The sequence below is a fragment of the Melozone crissalis genome, unplaced genomic scaffold, assembly GCF_028551555.1.
Source record: "Melozone crissalis strain CALT ecotype California unplaced genomic scaffold, PUWL_Pcris_2 ptg000063l_1, whole genome shotgun sequence".
In the NCBI taxonomy this organism is placed as follows: domain Eukaryota; kingdom Metazoa; phylum Chordata; class Aves; order Passeriformes; family Passerellidae; genus Melozone; species Melozone crissalis.
In genome coordinates this window covers 5,251,468-5,265,239 of record NW_026535841.1, presented here as the reverse complement: position 1 = coordinate 5,265,239, position 13,772 = coordinate 5,251,468, and the positions used below count along the sequence as shown (strand labels likewise).

The window sequence follows — 13,772 nt, the reverse complement described above, 5'->3', positions numbered from 1 at the left end:
TCTTACACCTATGCTTTATTTTCACCCTTGTTTGCTAATATCACAAAGAAGGCAGTGTGTCCTGGGCAAGGTGACATTTCTGTGCTGTGATGACATCACTGGCATCAGTCACTTGCTCTTGGTTCTCTGTGTGCTTGAGTCAGTCTGGCCTTTTTGCATTTTCAGAAAGGGCCATCCCTGGAGTGATTTCCAGGCTGAAAGATCATTTGTTCTGTACACACAGAAACCTTCTGTGTTTCAAGAGTGTCAGCTCTTGAAATACCTGATCTAATCTCCACAAGAGCTACTCACTATTGCAGTACCTGAGGAGTGAAGTCTCACATCAGCCTTCAGCAGTGCAATTAAAACAAAACAACCTCATGTTTGACTTGTTTCCAATAACTGGTTCTTCTATTTTCTGGGCTGAGGCTCTCCAAAGGACATAACCAAGCTGAAGCAGGGCAAGAAGAGCAGAAATGGGAGCTGGGTGTCCACTTATAGGCAGCAACTGTCCCAGCTCTCAGCTGAAATACATTTTAGGATCCTACAAGATAATGCCACTATTCCATTGTAAAGAAACTGCATTGTTATATTTTTAACAGTTTTTCATAGGTATTTGATTGGGATGACATATACAAAATCAAATACTAATAAAGTAGCATACAAAGGAGTTTTAGAAGCAGTAACATACCATATTTCTAAAAAGCCAAACCAATAATTAAATTCACAGGACAATGGATTTTTAATTTTTTTTTTAAGTGGAAGTCAATAATATGTTGTGCTATAAACAAAGCTTTAATCCAGGCTTGCTCTAGATAACACAGTTATGTTTTGCAGTCAATAGTCCCCAAAAGAACATTAAGCTTGTATAAAGGCCTGACTAAGATGGTGGCATATTTACAATACATTTCACTGATTTATATGTGCTTTTCCCTCTCCATCCAAGCAATAGATTTTCTTCATCCCTCTCCTAACAGATGCAGCAATGGGGTTTGTTTCAGGCTTTGTTTGGGAGATTAAAACCATCTCACTATAATCTCTTTTTGTTTTATACACTGAAGGAAGCATTAGAGATGAAAATTGATGCCACAATGGATTTCATTAATCACACCAGGAGCTTGGTTTGCTGTAGTAGGCACTTCCAGCAGAAGGTGCTCACAATCAGTTTAAATATTAAACGCCCTCCTGTGTTTAAATAGAGATGATCAAATCTGTGCAATCACAGCTCCTCTTGGGACAGGGGTTCTTTTAAAAGTGCCAATATTGTCCAAACCATCTCACCTTATGGTCAATCCCTCTTTCCAGCAATGTAAGCGTCTGTGGAACTGCAAGGACAAAAGGACGGGAAAAGTCAGTGCCTGGGGGAATTGCTGTGAGATAAAGGAGGTGTCACCTCTGGGTCACAAGTGCAAAGAAAATCACAATGGTCATAAAGACCAACAGTTATCGTGCTGGGACAGGTGCTGGCAGCACAAGGCACCAGTCTGCCAGGTCCTTGGAGAGTAGGTGCTCACATATCAAAAAGCAGCACTGCTGTTAACTGATGCTGCCAAGAAAAAGGCCAAGGATCAACAGGTCCCCCAAGCCGGGCTGTTGGGGTGTATCCCCACGAAAAGCCGAGTCCCAGTGGCAGATGACCATTTGCATTGCCACAATTCATGTTCTAACTGGTACGAATAATCAGCAGCTCTCCAGGGCCCTGGGTCTGACGCCAGGCAGAAGCCAGCCGTGCTTGAAACCTGCATCAGTCACCAACTGTCCCAGCCAAAAACATCCAGGGACTGATGTGTTGGGGCTGTTGCATACAGATGAACATGGTCTAAGTGAAGGAAAGGAAAGCAAGTCCCAAGAAAGCAGTGTACAAAGAAAAAAGCTGTGAAACTCATAATTCCTGTCTGCAGAATCTAGGAATCAAAAGCACAAGTTCCCTTTAAAATGTTTTTGTGCCATCATTGTTAAAGCCTTGCTTGAAATTAGAATATAATCAGAAATTGAGGTAATGGGGTCTTAGCAAAGGTGACAATATACAGGTTTATGCTGCTGTATTCTGCCTCAGCCTCCCTCCTGTACTGGGATCTAAGGAGATCAAAAAATCAACAAAACCAAAACTGAAACCCCAACCAGTCCTGCCCATAATATAGGGAATAGTACTGGGAGCTGAACTGACTACAACTCCCAACGTTCACTGAGGGTACCTTTAGGACAAATGTTACCCGAGAACATGCCAAACAATCTGAAATTGAAAGCAAGCCCCGGTGGCTGTTGGAAGCTGTAGTCAGCTCTGCGGGGTAAACTACTGAGCACAAAGATCCCGAGAGCTGCTCTGGCACCCGAAAGAGCCCCGCTAGAGCTCTGGGGGAGCGAGCGGCGAGCGAGGAGAACGCGCTGTGCCCCTCGGGGGTGCCAAGTTCCCTCCCGGGACTTCGCCGATGTTTTGGGGGGATTTTTGGCCTGGGCCTGCGGCAGAAGGGGCGAGACCTGCCCGCGTTAGCCGGGGCCAGCAGGACCCGGTTTCCTCCGCGCCGCCCGGGCCCGGTGCCGCTGGCGGTGGCTGCGCCGGCGGCGGTGGCAGTGGCAGTGGCCGTGGCGGTGGCGATGCGCTGCCGGGGCCCGGCGCCGGGGGGCGGGGGCCGGGGGCGGCGGCGCTCCCCGCCCAGCCGCCGCAGCCGCGGGCCGGGCGCGGGGGGCGCAGCGGAGCGGCGGCGGCGCGCAGGGCCATGTCGGCGCCGTGCCTGCGCCTGCCCGCCGCCGGGTCAGCACCGGCGGAGGCGGACAGCGCCGGCGGCATGGAGCCGCCCGGGGCCGCCGCCCTGGAGCTGGCCCTGGAGGAGGAGCTGGCGCTGCTGGCCGCCGCCGGGGAGCCGCCGGAGCCGCCGCCCGCCGCCGCCGCCCGCGACCCCGAGCTGCTCTCGCTGATCCGGCAGAAGGAGAAGGACCTGGTGCTGGCGGCGCGGCTGGGCAAGGCGCTGCTGGAGCGCAACCAGGACATGAGCCGGCAGTACGAGAGGATGCACAAGGAGCTCACCGACAAACTGGAGGTGAGGCCCCGCCGCGCTCCGCCCGGCCCCGGCCCCGGCCCGCGGGTTCTCCCCGCGCAGCGCGGCCGCTTCCCCGGCGAGCGGCGGGCGCGGGCCCGGCCGGGCAGCCCACGGGACGCGCTGCGGCCGTGACGGGGAAGAAAGGGTCTGAGCAATGCCTGCGAGGCCTGGGGGAGGCAAAGCTGCCGTTCTCCCCCGATCCCCCCGGCCGAGAGCCGGCGTGTGGGGCCGGGGCCGGGCTGCAGCACCGCGCTCCGGAGGCTCCTGGGGGGCTCTTCTGCCCCAGGACCACCTGGGAGAGATGTGCGCGGCTCATCTCGTCACAGAAATACCTCGGAAGTTAAATTTGCACAGCAGGTACTGAGCTACAGAGCATATGTGACCCTTATGCTTAAGCTGTTGCAGCTAAGGCTTTAGGCATGGCAGGAGATAAGCCCTAATGATACATCGCTCTTAGCTGTTGGCTCTAAAAAAATGCCTACAGGTATCTGGAGAGAACTGTTTGCCAGGAACTCGGGGGATTGAGCTATTTATTGCTTTTTAAGATAAAATAGAGCTATTACAAAGAAAAGGACTTGTGCGGGCAGTTTTTTTTTGGAACGACTCTCTTGCACAATTGTGAGAGAACCACTATTATTCACTCTTCCTCATAGGTTTTCTTGAAATTGTATTTCTTCCAATAAGTAATACTGCTGAGAAGGCTGAGGAAAGCCTCTCTCACCTTTCTGGAGAGAGTTTGAACAGTGCTGGATTAACATTCACATTTCAGGTCACAGCCCTGGACGAGTCCTTTCTGCACAGTCCTGAATATTCCTGTATTCCTTCCTCACAGACTTAACATTTCTCAAGTTTAAGAGGATTTGTGAAATTACTGTATGCCCTTTGTTCTCCTGACAAAAATTCCTCTCTCTTATTAAGCTTGTCAGTTACCTCAGCTGATCCCTTCCTTTTTGCAAGGGAATCTCTCTGCCTTTGCTATTTTAATAAAAAAATAGTGAAGGTGACATTTGCTCAAATTGTTGCTTAGTGGCTCTCTTTATCAGAGGAGAATTTCCCAGAGTATTAAAATTCACCAGAGTGAATGTTTCCAGGTTGATCTTTAAGTAAGAACAGACGTAAGTGGTGTTGTGCTGACATGGTTTTCCTTAGGAATTGGAGTAGAACCTTTCCTACCATTAAAGGAAAAATGCACAAGTTCAGGTACCCAGCAAGCTGCCTCTTAGGGAGTTCAGGAGCCTCAAATACCACTCACTGCTTGCAAAACATAGAGGTGAAAAGGAGAGGGGAGAAACTACGACTTTATAGTACTTTAAATAACATCCCACAAATGTTTACCTCTGCTCTCACAGGCCCATTCAGAAGGTAAATGAAGAGATTGTAAACACAACAAGCTGTTTACATATTTTCATGCCATTACTATCACCCTAACTTCCCAATGGAATAACAGATTGCTATTTTCCAGGCTACCCATTTGAGAGGAGTTAGTGTTATCTACTTTAGGGTCATTTTTTTTTCCATTGTGTTTGGCAAATTTAACCCAGTGCTGCTTCACACAAAAAATCAAATTTCAACATTAATCTTCTAAAACACAAGCTTGATAATCCCAGCCTCTGCAGATTAAATCTCGGCCTCCTCCTGTTGCCACTGAAGTGAATAAAATTTCACAACAAGCTTTTTTATTTCAGAGGAGCAGAGAGGAAGGACCCACAGCTGTTCCCTCCTTCCCTATGCTGAGAACTTTCTGATGGTGACACAAAGCAAAGTCTCAAATGAGATCCTTGCTGACAACCTGATATAATGATGTTTAGCACTTAAAAGGAGATATTTTGTCCCGGTTCACAGTTCAGAATTGGTTACAAGAGCTCATTGAAGCCTCTCCATTTCACAACAGCCAAGGTCCAGGTCTGCTCATTGGGTGCTTTGCCTCAAGATTAAATCTGTTCTAGTTTTGTGGGTTCATTGCTGAGGTACAGCATTCCTGCCATGCACCTACTCTGGCAAACCTTTCATTTCACAGCCTGAATTTAAATTCATTTCTAATCATGAAATTAAAGTTCTGTAATAAATTCTGATATGTGATCCTAGACAGTTTTATCCTCTCTAAGGGATTAAAACAGTTAATAGTGCTGTTCCTCTGACACAGAGGAGCCTGCTGTGTCCAAGCACTTTACAGTATGAACCCTCTTTATCAGCTGGGAAACCTCCCCTTGCTTTCATCTGTTCAGATGAGGACCAGCCCAGCTCAGGTAATTTGAAGATAAGCTGTTTTCAGAAGAAAACATCTTCTAGAAAGCAGTTCTGTTTAAAAATCAATGAGCAGCTGGTGAATGGAGAGACAGACACTCAGGAAACAAGAAACTCCCCTCCTGAGGCCAGCAGTTTGCCCTATCAGCACTAGGTGCAGAAATCCCCTCGCCAGACCTGCAGCCCTGCAGGTGCTGGGGTGAGGGCAGGCCAGGAGAGATGGCTGCTGACAGGAGCAGGAGGGACCAGTCAACACATCTCATCTGGCTTCTCCTCCTCTTTGCAACAGCCTCTCTGTGCCCCACTGCTCTGTTCTGGTTTCTCTGTCACAACAGAATAAACTTCATATTCTTCACATTCTTCTGACGCCAGCCTTTGTGATGGCCATTTACTGGGGCTCTGTCTAGTGGAGATTTTCTTTTGCAGTGAAAAAACTAAAGTGCTTTTTAAATGATTGACGAGGCTTATCAGTGGCTTCTAAATCACATTTGGGTGTCTGGGGCACTTCAGCTGCAGTGCTGCTTCTCAGCAGGCTGAAGTTCCACTTTCCATTTAGAGAAGGCCCTGGATCTTTCTAAACGTTGCCTAGCAGTGAAAGAGGCAGAGCTATAAAAGACAGAATTTTCAGTGTGCTGCTCAAAGTGAAATTGTGGCTGCTCCAGCCACACTTGGACTACAAACAAGATTTCTGTGCAATGGTTATCACGGGCCAGGTACTGGGATCTCATGCCTACCTATTGCATTAAAATATTTATATTTACTGCTTAGCTCTCATTTGCAAGGATGCTCATTCTTTTAGTGTCTGAAACATGGGGAAATCCCCTACTATGGGCCACTGTTTTTAATCAACTTTCCCTCATATTTAAGGGTTTTTCATGAAAGTCTGGAATTTGCAGAAGGATTTAAAGGGCACAAGCACCATGCTGCTACACTGAGCTGGAAGGAGCATAGGAAAGGATTTGGGGATCAGGTGAAGAAAGAGAAAACATGGCATCTGTGTGGCAGAGCAAAAAAAAGGTGGAAGATTAGCAATACACAGGCCAGAAGAGAGAGGTCCTGGAGGGTTTTGACATTCAGACCGGCTTGGGAAGGTGACAGGGACCCTGCCAGGGAGGCTGTGTGTCATCAGCAGTAGGCACCCAGGGGAAACAGCCCCCTCACAGCCTGTGTTTCTAACAAGCAATAAAAAGCCACTTCACATAAATGCAGTGCAATTTTCTTTTCCACCTAGCAGGTTTATTTTTCCCTCCTATCAGAAGTGCCATGGGAATTGTTCACCAGGGAACAATTCACCTGGGAGAAATAGGCAAGTGCTTGGCCCAGTGGGTTTGTATTCTTTTCTAAGGCACATTCCTTAAAGACTGGGGAATCTGTTAAAGAGTAGCAGGAGAATATTGTGGGGATCAGAGGACAACCAACAAGGAGAGGACTCCCATTTTTCAGGTTCCCTGCTGATCCTGGGACGTGCGCATGTCCCCAAGCTGTGACTGTTCTGAAAGTAAATGTGTGTCTTCAGCCACCAAGGGAAATTCAAACTCAAGGTTTTGGAGCAGGGATTCTTTCAAATGGGCACAACATAAATCTGCTTTGACCTGATTTGCAGCTCTGTTTCAATCAAGCCCTCATTTAACTGAGCCTGTAAAACATGCAAAAGTTTCACCAGATTGGTGCTGTCCCTCATTTTCCAGCCAATCCAAAGCAGAGCAGAGTCTCCAGAACTTCGAGTGGTTTCTAAGAAACCTGAACCCAGAACATGGATGTACATAATGTCTATAGCAACCAGTTCATTGCATCCATTGCCATTCCAGAGCAGGCTGCATCAAACAATGGAGTTACTGTGCACTATCAAACTCTCAGACACTAATTAGGTCAGGAATAGAAGGAGCAAATGGATAGATGATTCAACTGTTGTTCATGAGACCCATATGACAACAAGAATGCTTCATCTACATTCTTTACCAACAGTGAGGGTATACAGTTCGTGTATTTTGACTATAAAGGCAATTTTTAAAAAATTATGCCACTGACCACTGAAATATTGCTTTGGAGTTAAACTGGGCTCTGCTAAATCAGTTGCTCTGTCTGACCTATATATCTCGCCTATTGACATGCAGCCTACTTCACTCCTTTGGCAGTTATTTCAGTAAAAATTCAATGTGCTGAACTCCAGTGGCCAAGGACAGGCCAATTGCTGGAAATGGAAAATGGCTTTAGTGCCAGTGACCTGCCCTGATGTGGAATTGTTATCTCCATGGCATTGTCACGCTCCAGCACCATCCTCTTTCCTGCATGAGGTTTTAACCCTAGCATAGAGGAGGAAAAGGAGACATTCACCTTTTTTCCCTCCCTTCCTAACCTCTTCTCCCCCATCACGTAGCACCTGGAGCAAGAGAAGCACGAGCTGCGGCGGCGATTTGAGAACAAGGAGGGAGAGTGGGAAGGAAGGGTGTCCGAGCTGGAGAGCGACGTGAAGCAGCTGCAGGACGAGCTGGAGAAGCAGCAGGTGCACCTGCGCGAGGCCGACCGCGAGAAGACGCGCGCTGTCCAGGAACTCTCCGAGCAGAACCAAAGACTCCTGGACCAGCTCAGCAGGGTGAGTCAGCTGGGTGGCACAGCTGGGCACGGGACAGGGGCACAGCTCTGCTCTCGTCCCCCTCTGGGGCAAAGGAGTGGGGAAGCTCCAACTTCCAGGGAAACAAAGAGTTCTGCCTCTGGTTATGTTACACAGGTGTTGTGATAACACATACTGCCTTTAAACTGATTTTACACCTCTAAGGAGTGATGCATTTCTTTGGCAAAACAGTTGTGTTTCTGGGTTGAGTGGTCATTTACTGCATAGTTATCTCTCTCAACTGTTTTTGTATCTAGAACTGATGTAGAAAATCTGTTTCTAATTTACTAATAGGCTGAACAAATTATGCATGCAAGAAGAAGGCTAATCTGCAACAGTGGGACGAAAGGCTTTTTGCAGGCCTCCCTCTTTTGAGATACATTGGCTGTAATGTTGTAGAATTGAACATACCATGTCATTCTCAGATGGTGTGTCACTACAGATAACTTTGCCATGGTTAGATGTGTGAGAACCTACTGAAACTCCTTGGAATGCCGTGTTTCATCAAAGAGCTTAACTTGCCTGTGAATGAAAGAGGCTTTATAGTGAGGCTGCTACAAATCAGCCTAATTGACTGAATACTTGCAGCGTGAGTTTCTTTCTGACAGCAAAAGACTTAACAGTTTCTGCCTCCTTTCCACAGAAGTTAACCTGTCTTCTGGAATTAAGAGCCTTGATTTTTTTCCTCCCCACTGGACAGTTAGTACAAACCATAATTTTAATGCTTGAGAACACAGTTACTCCAGCAGACGAAAGCATTTGCTTGTTATCAGTTGCTTATTCCTAAAATAGCATAGAACAAAAACACATATTCAGGCTGAAGAGGCCCACCTCATGCTCTAAGAACCTCTCTCAGACTAAATTCTGTCAGAGCTGAGTCTCTGGGGCTGACACAGGGATTTTGCCTATGGGAGGGTGGACGCCTCAACCACAGCACTAGGATCAAAGGACTCTGAAGAGGGCCATATATACAGGTCTTCACTCAAGCTGTGTGTGTGCAGTTGTCCTGTCCCTCTGGAGGTGAGAGGAGCTAGTGTTGGGTATGACACTCTGTTCTGACACTTGAGGAAATCATTCCTCATTCCACTGTAGATTTTCTTGTCAAGGATTTAAAAAGTCACTTATTCCAATTTGGTTAACTAACTTTAAAAAGAAGGGAGAAAAAAACCCCAAAAGGACTTGATCTTCCTTAGCTCGGGAATGCTACTAAGTTTGTCCATGTTTTTAAAGCAATGTGTCCCAAGTGAGCTACAGATCTTCTACCTTTTCTCTGGACAGAGCATATTCCACATACACCATGGATGAGGGTTTCCACCCAAGATTGCACAAGCCCTGTGTTGTGTCAGGTTTCTTATCCAGGGCTAAGAACTTGGCTCCTTCTGTGTGTGTATGATTTCTGTCACTGGCTGGGGAATGTAAGATTTGTTATTGTCCCAGCATAAGCATAAACTGGAAGAACAGACTAGAAGGTAGGAGAGGCAAACCAGGCAGCTTGTTTTGGGCTTTTAAACCAGATGGGATTATCCTCACATGATGCTTGTGCTAGAGGAACCTCTCACAGCCAGATGCTCAGAGAGCCACTCCACAAAGCCTTGTCAGAGGAACCACCAAGTCTACCAGCATGTGGTGTCCAAGCATGGGGTTTGTGCCCTTAACTCCCTATTAGTGCCAGAAATGGTCTTCACTGATCCACTTCAGAACTGCCACATTCAAAAATGCTGAGTATTGCTGCTGCCCTTCCCATTGCAGCCCAGCCCTGCTCCCAGCCTAGAGGACAGTTTTTCTCCAATGCAGATAAGCTCTGATAGAGACAGAGCTGATGTTTGCCGAGGCACGATTCAGTGCTCATTGAGTTTGTCACCTGGCCAAAACTTGCCAGTAGCTCAAATACAGCAATGGGTATAGCAAGGGTGTAAACAGTCTTCCCACAGTCAGGAAAATCTGTACAAATTGAAAGAAAGCAAGGAACAATCTGTTGTCATTCTCAGGGCTTTAGCTGAGGCTTTTTAAAATCTTAGCATTATATTAGCTGCTTAATATTCCATATTTGCTGTTCCATAGTGTATTTGTAGTCTCATGTGTCTGGTCTCTTATTCTGAAGAGGTTACACATGTAATCCCTGAGGCAGTGGCACTGCCTGAACCCTGCACCCATGTAGTTCTGGCTCCTGTTACCACTTAGGCTTCCAATTAATAAAAAGGACAAATAAGAGTAGCATGGATGTGCTTGCCATAGCCTGGAGTCTCTCCTGGGATCATGAGCTGAGCACTGAGGAGGAAAAGCCCTACAAAGAGGTGCTGTGACAGCTTCTGTGAGGTTTAAGATGTTAGTATCCTCCTTGTGTTCCTGGCTCTGCATTTGTGTCACCTGGGTTGTTTGGGAGCAGAGGGTTATGAGAAGTCTGGGATAAGGTGATGAAAGCCTTATTCAGAGCCCCAAGTCTGCCCCATCCTGCTTCACTCACAGGACACATAGACAGGCTTCCCTCTGGTAGAGTCAATCTTACACTCCTCAAATTTGAATTTCTACAGTTTTTAGCAATTAACACCTCGTGGCCCCACTTAACAACACTTGATCATCTCACTCCTGGAGAAGGTATCCCCTTGGCTCTGGGCTCTGTGTGTTGAATGACAGTCAGCCTCAGGAGCTGCCAGCCCACATGGTCCTGCTTGTTTCTTCTGGATTCCCTGGGCTTCAGCCTCTTTTATCTCAAAGCAGGGCAGCAGCCACCATCTCCTCCATCCTGCCCCTCCTCCTTCCTGCTGCTGCCATACTTTCACCAACTAATTAGTCCTTAGGACATTTTTTAAACTCTGCCTTCCCCAGAGATGAAAAGCCAACACATACTCACTTTGTCTAAACCTGGCACTAATGCCAGCCAACCAAGCACACACACCCACACAAGGACAGCAAGGGGACCTGGAAAGCTCTGTCTTGCAATTAATGCCTGGGACTGAAAAAATCCATCATCAGTTCCAGCAAAGACTGATAAGAAAACTCAAGGATAGGAATTTTAAGTCTGTTCCAGTATCTAAAAATTAGCCTCTTGCCTGTGTCACCAAGAGGCTAAAATAAGGTCTTTAAAAAGTTTTGAGGTCTTCCAATGAGGTGGTGATACAGGAGAACTTTAAATATCTAATAATAGTAAGTAGGCTATAAGGAACTTTGCCTCCTCTTGAAATACAGCCTTTGGTTCTCTGCTTTTAGCAGAACAAAGATACTGCCTGAGGTTAGAGCAGCATTAAACCATGGGGAATATTTGGTTGGCTGGACTGGGAGCACATGATGAAAGACATGATTGAAATGCCAAAGAGCAAGTTTAAGACCTCCGCAGTATTTTTTAATTTGCTACATGATGATTAAAATCCCTTCTGCACATTGCTTTGATTTCCCTCCCCCTGCTTCAGCACAGCAAAGGGTGCAGGAGTTCTCAGCAGTGTGTCCACACCAAGCTAAATGCCAAGTTTACCAAGGAGAACTGAAGAGCTCCTCATGAGCAGTGTGCCAGGGTACAAACCACTCACCAGAACTGCTCAGAGCTGAAGTATGAGGCAAGGAACAGTTCTGCTGAGAAAGTCAAGGCTTGGGAATTATTACATGTTCTGTTTCCAGCTCCTTCAGTCTCTCCCATCTGTTTCAGTTCCCCACGAGGATAAAAAAAGAAAAAGAAAAAAGAAAAACACAAAAACCACAATCCTCTGCCTTCTGTCCTTTTGTGGAGGAGTGTGTATAGGGAAGGTCTCCTCTTACATGTGCCCACAGCAGGTAGCACAGCAAGAGTCTCTCCCCACCTTTGGGCTCCTAGGAGTTACTAATACAAATAATAATAACAAGCAGTCATCTTCCTATAATGAGACAACATATTACTACTTTGTCAGGAAGTGAATGAAAAAAGACTTCCACACTGTTTCTGAGTGCCTTCACCAGATGGCTTTCCCACACATTTCCTGCTCCCCAGCTCTGGCTCCTGGAGCTGTTTGCTGCGTGTAGCTTGGGCGAGGCTCATCCTGCCCTGTTCAGCTGGGCTTCTTTAGTGGTTCATGGAGCACCGGGGAGAGATTTCACAATGTCAGGCTCAGGTAGGTTTTGCAATGCAAATCTGTTTCCCGGGGCAGTGGCAGAGTGTCATCTTGCCCTGCTGAAATAGCTCCTTGTGTTTAGAGGGGAACGCTGGGCTGCTGTGGCATCCCTCAGAGGGGCCCTCAATCACCAACTCCTTAGATTCACTCAGCATCCAGAGCCAGCATGCTGCTACAAAGAATGAGGTGTTTCAGTCAATCCCTGTGCTACAGCAAGAACAGGAGCAGCCAGCCCACAATTCTCCAAAGGAGGTATTATTTACTAACCACAAAAGCCTCCTTTCAGTAATATTTCAGTTGAAGTTTCTCACTTCATGCTCTAACATGCAGGATGTTAGAGAACTGGCAGGCACTGCCTGGCTTTGCTTTGAAAGAAACAGGTTTTTATTTAAGAACAAGCTAACCATAATGTGTTCTCCTTTCCAAATTACTTGTATTTTAAATACATCCTTTTATGGTCAAGAACACACAGGAGAGGCAGATCTGTTGACAGTTATTTGAAGAGATTTTTCTGAATGATTGTTGCTGGGTCTATCAGCATAGGAACAATGTTGGTTTTAAGAAATTCAGATTATTCACTGAAAAAGAAAGTTATTAGAAGAAGTGTGCTGGGCAAGATGCACTGCTTTTGCCATGCCAGAGATCTGTAGTAATTACACTATGAATTATGTCTTTAATTCCTTATTTTATCTATACAGGTGCTTAATGCAAGTCCTGTTTATTAAATTGTCTCCAGCAAGGCCAGCAGGGTCTATTGGGAGCTCCATCCTTAGCACAGAGGCAAGTCAGGCTGAATTTAAGTCCTGCTTCAGGGGGTTTATTTTTAACTAAAGATCATGAGTGAACCTGGGCTAAAGAAGAGTGTTGTTATTACATTGTTGTATTCATATTTCTAGAGTCCCATACCTTCTGGGTGGGTTTTCTCATGAGCAGCTCTTCACAGCAGTGTTGCTCCTGCTTCTTCATCAGGGCTCCTCCAAGGCTCTCCCTGACCAGCCAACACACTCCCTTTTATCCCAGTTATCTTCATTAGCCACAGCTGCCACCCAATTAAGGACATCACAGCTGCAGCCCATTTAGAACAACTAGGATTGGGGCAAGGCCACTTATACAATACATATATTTTACTAGGACTCCTACTCTATAGAAGAGTTGCTTTTACTCTCCCTGCATTTCAAGGTGCAGATCAACCACTACACTGAATTCTTTTCCATAAAAACTCTCCAGTTTTTACTCTTAAAAATGTTTACTGGACATATTTAGTGAGTAGATTATTAGAAGGAGCTCTGCACTGAATTCCACAAGCACAGAGCCCTGAGTAGCAAATCTTCACCTGCCTCACCACTGAGCAGTCCAAATTCAGTGGAAGGGGAGATTGCAGGAGAAAGGGCAGCACTGCTTCCTGTTGAAGGGGCAAAGGGACCTGCTTGTCACAGCAGCTTTAGTGGGGCTGCTCATTCCTTGGGGGAAGGCAGACAGCCCTTGAGCACTGTTTTGTGCCTGGCATGAGGCACACTCGTGTCACACATGCTGAGGTGAGAGGAAACAGACACCAGCACCAGACAGAGCCAAACAGTGATTCCAGTGAAGCTCCCAGTAACCTCATTCCCCAGCTCCCCACCCCTCTGGAGCATCAGCAGATCCTCACGCCACATAGCCAGATCCCTGATCACCCAGGGAATACTAATGAGAAATGAGGCTCCTTCTCTCCAGTTGCTTCTCCTCTAGCAGAGAGCACTTGTTAATAATTCAGCTTCATGCCACATCAGGCCTGGAGTGCTGAGGCTTTCCATGCTGAGGCTGTGAATATAGGACGTGACT

The 13,772-nt window shown here is 46.7% G+C and overlaps 1 protein-coding gene across 2 annotated transcripts in view; it reads left to right on the top strand.

The window, feature by feature from the left end:
- The first annotated feature begins 2,681 nt into the window (after nt 1-2,681).
- BICDL1 (BICD family like cargo adaptor 1) overlaps nt 2,682-13,772 on the top strand; it is a 47,880-nt gene continuing 36,789 nt past the window's right edge. The window contains exons 1-2 of one of the 2 annotated variants that reach the window (XM_054288648.1): nt 2,682-3,017; nt 7,639-7,854. In XM_054288648.1, coding sequence (XP_054144623.1) covers nt 2,697-3,017; nt 7,639-7,854 — 537 coding nt within the window. In that variant the 5' untranslated portion in view covers nt 2,682-2,696. The remainder of the gene's footprint in view (nt 3,018-7,638; nt 7,855-13,772) is intronic. The other variant, XR_008483849.1, reaches the window with a different exon arrangement.